Raw genomic sequence first — 9,716 nt, 5'->3', positions numbered from 1 at the left:
CTAATTTCAAATGTTATCTACTATAAATAAGAAATTATTCTGGTGATAATTTAATATAAATAATTAAATGAAATTACTGAAATGTTAATCTGATGCAACATTTCTTAGATTCCGGTGGCCCCTCCCTTACGAATGTCAACATAACCGCTGATTGGCTCTCTCGCTCGTAGTAGGCGGTAACTTCAGTCAAGCTCATTCACGATTGGCCAATGCTATCCGTACCGGACGTGTCCGATTGGCTAATATTTTTGTACTTCTGTTTTTTTTCTCTGAGGTTACAGGAAGTCGCCCCTCGCCGTGTCTCTTCGACAGGAAAGTGGTGTCCGGCAGCGGCGTGTCTGTGTGGCTCCGAGCAAGCCGGTGAACACGGTGGAAAAAATGGCGGATACATTGACACTTTTCACTTCGATTGGGCTCAGTGAGCAGAAAGCGAAAGAAACGCTGAAAAATGAAGCGCTGAGTTCCACCCTGAAGGACGCAATTACTCAGGTTCGACCCGACACGTCTGAAATATGACATTTACTCCTTTAGCTCACTTGTTGTTCTGTACTTCTTTCTCTAGTTATATGTTCAGAGGTATTTACACCTGTATAGCTCACTAGCTTTGGTTGTGTTTCTTCTAAACTTTGAGTAATTAATGAGGCAGGGTCACTAGACTTTCATTTTCAATTTCCTGAGATTGTCTACAAACACATCTTGGAGCATGATAAGGAAAATAGTGGCACTGGACCTCCCTGCTTCTGTCCATTTTCTCTTGACACACACACACACACACACGATAGAGAAAACATTTAATTCTGGTCTTTTGTCACTGGTTTCAATAGGTTCATCGTGTCAATGGGCCATCAGGAGTGGACAAAGCCATGGGTACATTGCTGTACAATATGGCATCTCGCCTTAAAGACACCAAACGCCTGGCATTCCTCGCAGACAGTATAGCTCAGCGCAAAATCTGCACAGAGCTACAGCTGGCAGGTAATTTTTGACATTTCTGACATATTGCAACTTGGCTGATCTATAGGAAAGAGTTGATCTATAGAACTGAGTGATCCTGGACAAAACTGAATGATATTTAAGAACATGACTCATTTTTAATATTAAATATCCCTTCCAGACATGTTTTAAGATGTATATAAAATACTCTGCTTTGAATAATTATGTCTGATTATTCAAATATATCAAATGCTAATTATTTCAGCATCTGATATAGTTTTATCCACAAAAGTTAAGTTATCTTAAGTAATCCTTAAAATGACACCTGGTCCCTCTCATTCATTAAAAATGCCAGAATCTTTAAATCTGCAAATATATTTCATCTCAAAAGTTGAACTGTAGGACACAAGATGTCTCCTACTTCACTGAAAAGTTTCCACAACACACTTTTGTAAGTTGAATATTGGACTAGGATTGGCTTCCAAACTATTTATGATAAGCCCATCCCTTTAAAATTGGATCTTCAATGAGCACAGAGAAACTTTGCACTTTCAGCAGATGAATGTGAGCAGCAGTGAACAGCCTTCTAGTGTCAAACTCTTTACATACATCATTATGTACAGTGAAGCTTAACACTCAACTGTAGGAACAAGAAGCAAAACACATATTTGAGTGGAGGTGGACATTGATCTCTTCTGACAGGTCATTTTGTAGACTGACCCATCACAAAACATTTTCTACAAGTTCATCACATAGCACGTTAGTAGCTCTCAAATTCACTCAGAATCAGATTTATTTGCCAAGTTGCAAGTACAAAAAATTCAGTGTGGTCCAGAGGGGTGTACTAAGAAGCGAGATTTGAGAGTTAGTGAGGTATGTTGAGCCTAAAGTCAGAGTTCTCAATGGCACGAAGGTGGCTCTCTTTTAACCTGGCGAGATCACCATGGTAACTTATGCTGCAAACTTAAACTGGTCAGGAGCAGGTTATGTGCCGAGTTTCAACTTAAATCGGCTATAAAAAGCGCCGCCCTTTCACTAACCACCTGATTTGCTGCCAAGTCCATTTAACACTGCAGGTACTGCAGCTATTAGAACACAGGCTGGAAAATTAATTAGTCTTTTATAATACTTTCTATTGCTTTGATATGTCATATTGTAAATTTGTAATGGTGCAGTAGGTTAGGGTTACTTGTTGGATGGGTTAACATATGTTAACATATATCAAACTAATTTCAAATTGTAAAAAACAAAGCTAATAAAAACTAATGAAAAATACTTTGAATAAAAAAAAAATTGATTAGTCTATTGGAATTCATCACAGATAATATTCAATCTATAAAATTAATTTCACTTTGATTTGGCCAAAAACTTAAGTGATCTCCACTTATCCATCATTATGGGACAGAGTCAAACCAAAATGCACTTCTTCAGTATAATGTTTAAATCTGCTGCATCAAGTTTTAAGTTTAAGAGCTCTGAATGTGGGAGGCATTGAAAGTGCCCTAAGTGGTAAAATAAATATATTAACTTGCAAATTTACACAATCAGCAGTTTTCTGCCGGCATTCCTCTCTTGCCTTATTTGCAGCAACAGTGTTGCTTTTTGCTGTCATAATGTATTTACATTCTTGATAGCTCTCCGTTATAATGACCTGTTCCTCCTGACTGAAGTAGGCGGCACGCGATCGGTCCATTTTGTGCAGCGGAAGAGTCAAATGACATGTCAAACATGTTTATGGGAACGTGCACAGAGCGTGAAGCAGAAAGCTTGGATTAACAAAGAAAGTTGATAACCGCCGTCATGATACCACTTATCTCTGATTGTGTGTGTGTAGGGTTTGCTGAGCCAGCTCACACAAAGAAAGCCTCAGTATGTTTAACTTGCTTTGTAGTACACCCCTCACATGTCAACAGTGGACTATGTGCAGGCATATTGACATGATAAACTGGGTGTGCAAAAAAGCATAATTTAAATAAGTAGTAAGAAGTAATTGGTAGAAGTATAAATACCAATGTAAATATAAATTTGAGGGTAAATAAACTATTTACATCTACACAGTGCAGAACAGACAGTGACACAATATGAATGAGATATAGGGTGCTGGTATGTTTACTCAGATACCACTGCTTCCACACAAAATACAGAATATCTTGCATACCCAAATTCAGTCAGGACACACGTTTTAAATCATATATTTCAACACAATATACATTTGAATCAGGCTGTGTGCTCATGTGATGCTCTTATAAAAATCTGAGTACACTTGATATAAACTGACCTTGAGCTCAAAAATCTTCCAGCAGAGCCTGAGATACAAAACATTTAACTAACATAATGCACACAGCTAAAAATCTCCTGAAACCACATCTAATACTAATACTTTTAGAGGCTGGGGGAGGAGGTTTAGCAGCATTGTGAGCATTTTTCTAAGCAGAATGAATGAGTGACAGCCTAAATGATAGCTTGTGGACTTTACTGGCTGGATAAAATGGCTTCTGTGCCTGTTTAAATTAGTGCAATCCTCCATGAATTTCTACTTCCTCTTTTTTTTTTTTTTTGCAGCTGCTTTGGACTTTGTGAAGGGTCATCCTCAGGACCCCCTCGACCAGAAGGAGTTTGAAGCAGCATGTGGAGTGGGCGTGGTCATAACGCCGGAGCAGATTGAAGATGCAGTAAGTGCACGAGTTAACAAATGATCATAAGTATGTCTTTTTTACAAGCTTTATTGGCCGCGGTGTGTTCAGTGACAGAGGAATGTTGTGCAGGTGGAGACTGTGATCAAGAAGCACAAGGAACAGTTGTTAAAGGAGAGGTACCACTTCAATATGGGACTGCTAATGGGTATGATCTCATGCTCTCTCACGGATGAATACTTTTGATTACATGGAAGTCTGAAAGACCTACGGAATGACTCACGGAGCTTTTGTGTCTGTTGCAGGAGAGGCACGCGCTGCTCTAAAATGGGCTGACGGAAAGGTCATCAAAAATGAGGTGGACATGCAGGTGTGTTTGAAAACGTCTGTCGTTGTGATTGAATATTTGGATCAGAGATTGTTAGATTGTTCCCACTGCAAACTGTAACTAACCGGCTTTGGTATTAAAGGTCCTACACCTCTTAGGACCCAAGACAGAGGCTGACCTGGAGAAGAAACAAAAGGTAACTCATCTCTCGTTATATAAAGGAATAGTTTGACGTTTTGGGAAATACACTTGTTTGCTTTCTCCCTTGAGTCTTGTACACAGTGAGGTTGGCAAAGACTACAGAAGTCACTATGCTTGGCCAAAAAATAGTCCTCATGCAAACTACAAAAACTTGTTTTTTTGTACAAAAACTTGTTTTTTTGTACGGATTAAGTAAGAGATATAACATGTTAATTAGTGAGCTCTAGTCATGCTGGTTGGACAGAGCCAGGCTAGCTGTTCCCCTTGTTTGCAGGTTTCCAGTCATTATGCTGAGCTGAAATAACCAGCTGCTGCCTCTAGCTTCATATTCACCATTCAGACATGAGAATAGTATCTCATTTAACTCTTTGCAAGAAAGCGAATAAGCATATTTCCCAAAATGTCTCAACCATTTCTTTAATTGCTGCAATGAAAGGTTTTGATTTCATCTTTCATTCATAAAAGGTTTTGATTTCATCTTTCATTCATAAAATAATTTTGCAGCCCCAGAAAGCTAAAGTTGCAGAGAAGGAGGTGAAGGCGAAGAAAGAGGAGGTAGCAGTGAACGGTAAGCAGCAGGCAGGCAGCAGTGGACGGCTGAATTTTACTGTTTGTGGTTGTGTCAGGTGGTTTGTTTTTAACCGTGTGTGTTGGCTGTTAAGGTGAGGTGACGACCGGGGAGGGAAAGTCACTAATGGAGCAGCTCAGAGGAGAATCACTGAAGTTCCATAAACCAGGTGAGAAGGAACCACCTGAACAAATAGATACGGTGGCATCTCTGCTCGTTGCTCTGCGATTTAAAATGTTTCCTTATCTTCCATCCTTGCTTTTTATCATGCAGGAGAGAACTATAAAACCGAGGGCTATGTGGTTACAGAGAACACGATGAACTTACTTAAAAAGCATCTGGAGATCAGCGGTGGACAGGTACAAACCTTATATGTTAGCTTTTTGGAAAAGAAACATGCTTACTTGAAAATGATCACCTATTTTGATTTTTCTTCCTCCCATGTTGAATTCTTTTAGATTCGTACCCGTTTTCCTCCCGAGCCCAACGGTATCCTTCACATCGGACATGCCAAAGCTATCAACTTTAATTTTGGTTATGCTAAGGTGCGAGTCTTTTTGTCCTCTTTAACCTCCACATAAGTGACACTAGAGGTTGTTTAATCCCCACTGGTGCAGATGTTTTCTTTAAACCTCGTCTCTTCTTATAGGCAAACAATGGAATTTGTTTCTTGAGGTATGATGACACAAATCCAGAGAAGGAGGAGGAAAAATACTTCACTGCTATCAGGGACATGGTGGAGTGGCTTGGTGAGTTTAACTCTGTTGATTTACAATATTTGATCTGATGAAACCTTTGTCAGGCACTTTGCACATTCATGACGATAGTTTCTTATCAGTGTAACTGTATTACACAGGCTACAAGCCGTATACTGTCACACACGCATCAGACAACTTTCAGCGACTCTACGATCTTGCGGTGGAACTTATTCGTAGGTGAGTGTAAGAACTATGTGTATGTGTTGGTTAAAACGCACGGCTGGATAGATGACATTTCATTCTTCTCTTTGTCTTCTGTCAGGGGTCATGCGTACGTGTGCCACCAGAAGGGGGAGGAACTGAAGGGCCACAACGTTCCTCCATCACCATGGAGAGACCGTCCCATAGAAGAGTCACTGGTGTTGTTTGAGAGGATGAAGAAGGGCCTGTTTTCTGAGGGAGAGGCTACGCTCAGGATGAAGATGGTCATGGAGGACGGGAAGATGGACCCAGTGGCTTACCGTATAAAATACACACCACATCATCGAACAGGAGATGAATGGTATGAAAACCTGAACTGTTGCTCTTTTCACGCAGTTAGTTTCATTTGAATATTTTCCTCACAACAAGCTGTGTTTTACTCATCTTTCCTTCCAGGTGCATCTACCCCACTTATGACTACACCCACTGTCTGTGTGACTCTATCGAAAATATCACACACTCACTCTGTACCAAAGAGTTTCAGGCCAGGTATAAATGAATTCATTGGCGCTTTTCTTTTGTATTTGAACTACATCATAGTCCGTCATGTAGGCATACAAATGCATTGTTAACTGTTCCTTTTGTCTTTGTGACAGGCGTTCATCATATTACTGGCTATGTAACGCTCTGGATGTATACTGCCCTGTTCAGTGGGAATATGGCCGCTTGAACCTCACCTACACTGTTGTATCCAAGAGGAAAATCATCAAATTGGTAGAGACAGGTGTTGTCAGGTAAAATGGCATTTCTTTTAGCTGTTTGTTTCCAGTCTGTTAGTTATTTGTTTGAAAATGTGGGAAAGAGAGAGCACTGGTATTGGAACAGAAATTGATATCAGTTAAAGTTTTGCATCAGGAGAGGATAAGTCCTTTTGATTTTTCCCTACCTACCCACTACAATATTTTATATTTCATGTCTTTTTTTCTTTTCTTTTTTTTTTTACTTTTTCACAAAGCCTTCTTAGAGCTGCAGCAATTAGTTGATTAATCAATCGATCAAAAGAACATTAATCGGCAACTATTTAGAGAGTAGAATAATTGTTTTAGTTATTATTTAAGCAAAAATGCCAAAACTCAACTAAATATCCTGGGTTTTGGGCTGTTGGTCTGTCAAAAAAAGACACTTGTTGGAAATTATAACGGGAATTTTTTGTATATTTCTGAAATTTTAAAGACAAACGATGAATCAAAAAAAAAAAAAGATAATGAAAATTTTTGTTAGCTGCACCCATCTACTTTAATGAGATGGCTATGCTACATTGTGGTCTCATGACAGAATGTAAGTCAAGACGGCAATCTTACAGGGACGGACCAAGTAACATTTTCATAACTTTCAACATGACCCAAGTCCTCCCAAGCATATCGAATTTATTATAATAGAGACACAAATGACTGTGACTCCACCATCCTGAGTGACTCCAAAGCATACAGTATATATTACTAACTGTGATTTGGTGTGCAGCCTTTTCGTGTGTTGTCTTTGTGCTACGTAGAATGAGTAAATTAAATACGGAATATATTCTTTCCAATCACAGAGACTGGGACGATCCCCGCCTCTTCACTTTGACTGCACTGAGGAGACGAGGTTTCCCACCAGAGGCAATCAACAACTTCTGTGCACGGGTATGATGAATGTATGGATGGATGAATGGTTGGATGGATGGAGGAACTAGGTATCTAATGTAAGAGCACGTTGTAATAATCCGTTACCATGTGTTGGTAGGTGGGAGTCACCGTTTCCCAGACAACAACAGAGCCTCATCTACTGGAGTCGTGTGTCAGGGATGTGCTTAACGACACAGCACCTCGAGCGATGGCCGTCCTGGAACCACTCAAAATCACCATAACTAACCTTCCTGAGAACTCAAAGGTACATGACTAACAAATACACGAGACCCGACATGTCTAATTACCGGAGAACTTGTTCTGTCCTGTATGTTCTGTCTTTTTTATGTGACATTATACGTCATGGGCACTAAATCATCCCAGTGTCATCTTCTTCTCTTTCAGTCAGATGTACGAGTGCCGGACTTTCCTGCCAACGAGTCCAAGGGCAGCCACACCGTTCCATTTACACGCACGATCTTCATTGAACAGAGTGACTTCAGAGAGGTTAGAAACAAAAATCTGAACTATGAATACCATCATAGTATAAGTACTTTCTTTCTACAGTTTTTGGATTGTGGACAGAAGATGATGGTGCACTCCTCTTCTTTTGCAGGTGATGGAGAAGGGCTACAAGCGTCTGACCCCAGAACAGCCTGTAGGTCTAAGGCATGCTGGGTATGTTATCTCTGTCCAGAAGGTCATCAAGGTAAGTCCAGATGTTTTACTCAGTAGCCCTTAGGTAATCTTTAATAGTTTCCCCAGATGTTATTACATTTATATGCTAACAAAACGCATGATCTTAGTAATTTATATTCTTAGCAGTCTTTGATTCCCTTTTATTTTCTTTACTTGTCTTAGTAAAGTACTCTTTCACGTACCATCTGGTCCATCTGCTGTCTTCCACTCTGTTTCTCAGGATGCTCAGGGTAAAGTGGTGGAACTGGAGGTGAACTGCTGCAGTTCTGAGACAGCAGAGAAACCAAAGGCCTTCATCCACTGGGTCAGCCAGCCATTGAAGTGTGAAGTGCGCCTCTATGAAAGACTGTAAGTCACAGAAACGTCATTCTTAACCAACACTGCATTTAGGAAACTCATTTACCAAAACCCAGGGTATCTGCAGGTCTTGAAAAGTCTTAAAGGTTTGATTTAGGTTTCCTAAAAGGCCCCAGAAGGTTTTTAAAAGTCTTAAATTTAATTCACAGAGGTCTTAAATATTTTTTCCAGCCTGCCATAGGCAATTATGTTAGTTATAAAATGTAATTTTAGCCAAACCTGGCTTGAAAATCCCCAATTCTTTTGTTCCAGACATCAGACCTTAAATGAATGTTATCCATTCTTTTTCTGCTGTTTATCCACATTCAGGTCATAATTAATCAGTTATTAGTTATATTATTGGGAATGATTGTTATATACTGCCAGGAAGTAATGACAAAAATGTGAAATAAATTTATATTGCACATGGTAAATAATTCTAGATATTACCATCCCTAATGGTTTTTATTGATATATTTCATACTTTGAACATAAAACACCACGAGTCTCTGTATTAAAAAGGTCTTAAACAGTCTTAAATTTAACTTTGTGAAGGCTGCATAAACCCTGAAAATCTCTCTCTGTCTTGGTAGATTCCTGCACAAACATCCAGAGGATCCATCTGAAGTGCCCAGTGGCTTCCTGAGTGACATCAACCCTGTGAGTTGCTCTGCTCTACTATGACAGAACTGGATTAACTGAGATGTGCCAGTGGGTTGTAGTGATTGTTCAATAAATTTCCTCCTTTTTTGTCATTTAGAACTCCCTTATGGTCAGCAGTGCCTTAGTGGATACCTCAGTCAGAGGAGCAAAAGTTTTTGACAAATTCCAGTTTGAGAGAGTCGGCTACTTCTCCCTGGACCCTGACAGCACCGCAGACAAGGTACAGTACCACAAAAGGTTCTGCTGCTACTAGATTTAGCCAGATATACTTTGACAGCATTTACTCTCATGTTTGTTATGTCCTCACATCTTGCTCATCTTTTAAACAACAGCACTGTTTTATATCACAAATGCTCATTGATGAAAGCTTCTGTTTTTAGTTCATTTGAGAAATTATTTATGACATCTACTCTGCTGCTATTAAAAACATTTTGGGATCCATGTGACATGAGAGTGAACTGTAACTGTGATCTTTTCTTTCATTGCAGCTCATCTTCAACAGAACAGTCACACTCAAAGAGGACCCTGGGAAGATCTGATTGACTCGGATCAAACTGCACTTCCTGCTTCCCATGAGCCCACAGATACATGTCCAAATTGTTTGCATCACTCAGTGTGTAAAACCAGCAAAAGAACAGACTGCTTAGCTTGAGATTGAGTCAAATCAGACACTGTGATAATAACATGTCTCTAAACTGCAGTTCTCGTGCATGCATCCATCTCACTGAAATTGGAAAATATAATTAATTTCTTGATTGTTGGTTATAATTTCATGAGAGATTTATGGTAAAA

At 39.6% G+C, this 9,716-nt stretch overlaps 1 protein-coding gene across 1 annotated transcript; it reads left to right on the top strand.

The window, feature by feature from the left end:
• The first annotated feature begins 290 nt into the window (after positions 1 to 290).
• Positions 291 to 9,716, top strand: qars1 (glutaminyl-tRNA synthetase 1). The gene is made up of 23 exons (XM_067592598.1): positions 291 to 489; positions 825 to 975; positions 3,496 to 3,605; positions 3,699 to 3,774; positions 3,872 to 3,936; positions 4,037 to 4,090; positions 4,600 to 4,663; positions 4,758 to 4,832; positions 4,937 to 5,022; positions 5,122 to 5,208; positions 5,313 to 5,412; positions 5,520 to 5,598; positions 5,684 to 5,923; positions 6,019 to 6,111; positions 6,219 to 6,356; positions 7,157 to 7,244; positions 7,345 to 7,491; positions 7,632 to 7,733; positions 7,843 to 7,935; positions 8,146 to 8,273; positions 8,855 to 8,921; positions 9,022 to 9,144; positions 9,413 to 9,716. Exons 1-23 carry the CDS (start codon positions 379 to 381, stop codon positions 9,461 to 9,463), a joined length of 2,328 nt encoding a protein of 775 aa, XP_067448699.1. The 5' UTR covers positions 291 to 378; the 3' UTR covers positions 9,464 to 9,716.

Source organism: Thunnus thynnus, chromosome 6 (assembly GCF_963924715.1).
Source record: "Thunnus thynnus chromosome 6, fThuThy2.1, whole genome shotgun sequence".
NCBI lineage: Eukaryota > Metazoa > Chordata > Actinopteri > Scombriformes > Scombridae > Thunnus > Thunnus thynnus.
This window is presented reverse-complemented; position numbering and strand designations above follow the sequence as displayed.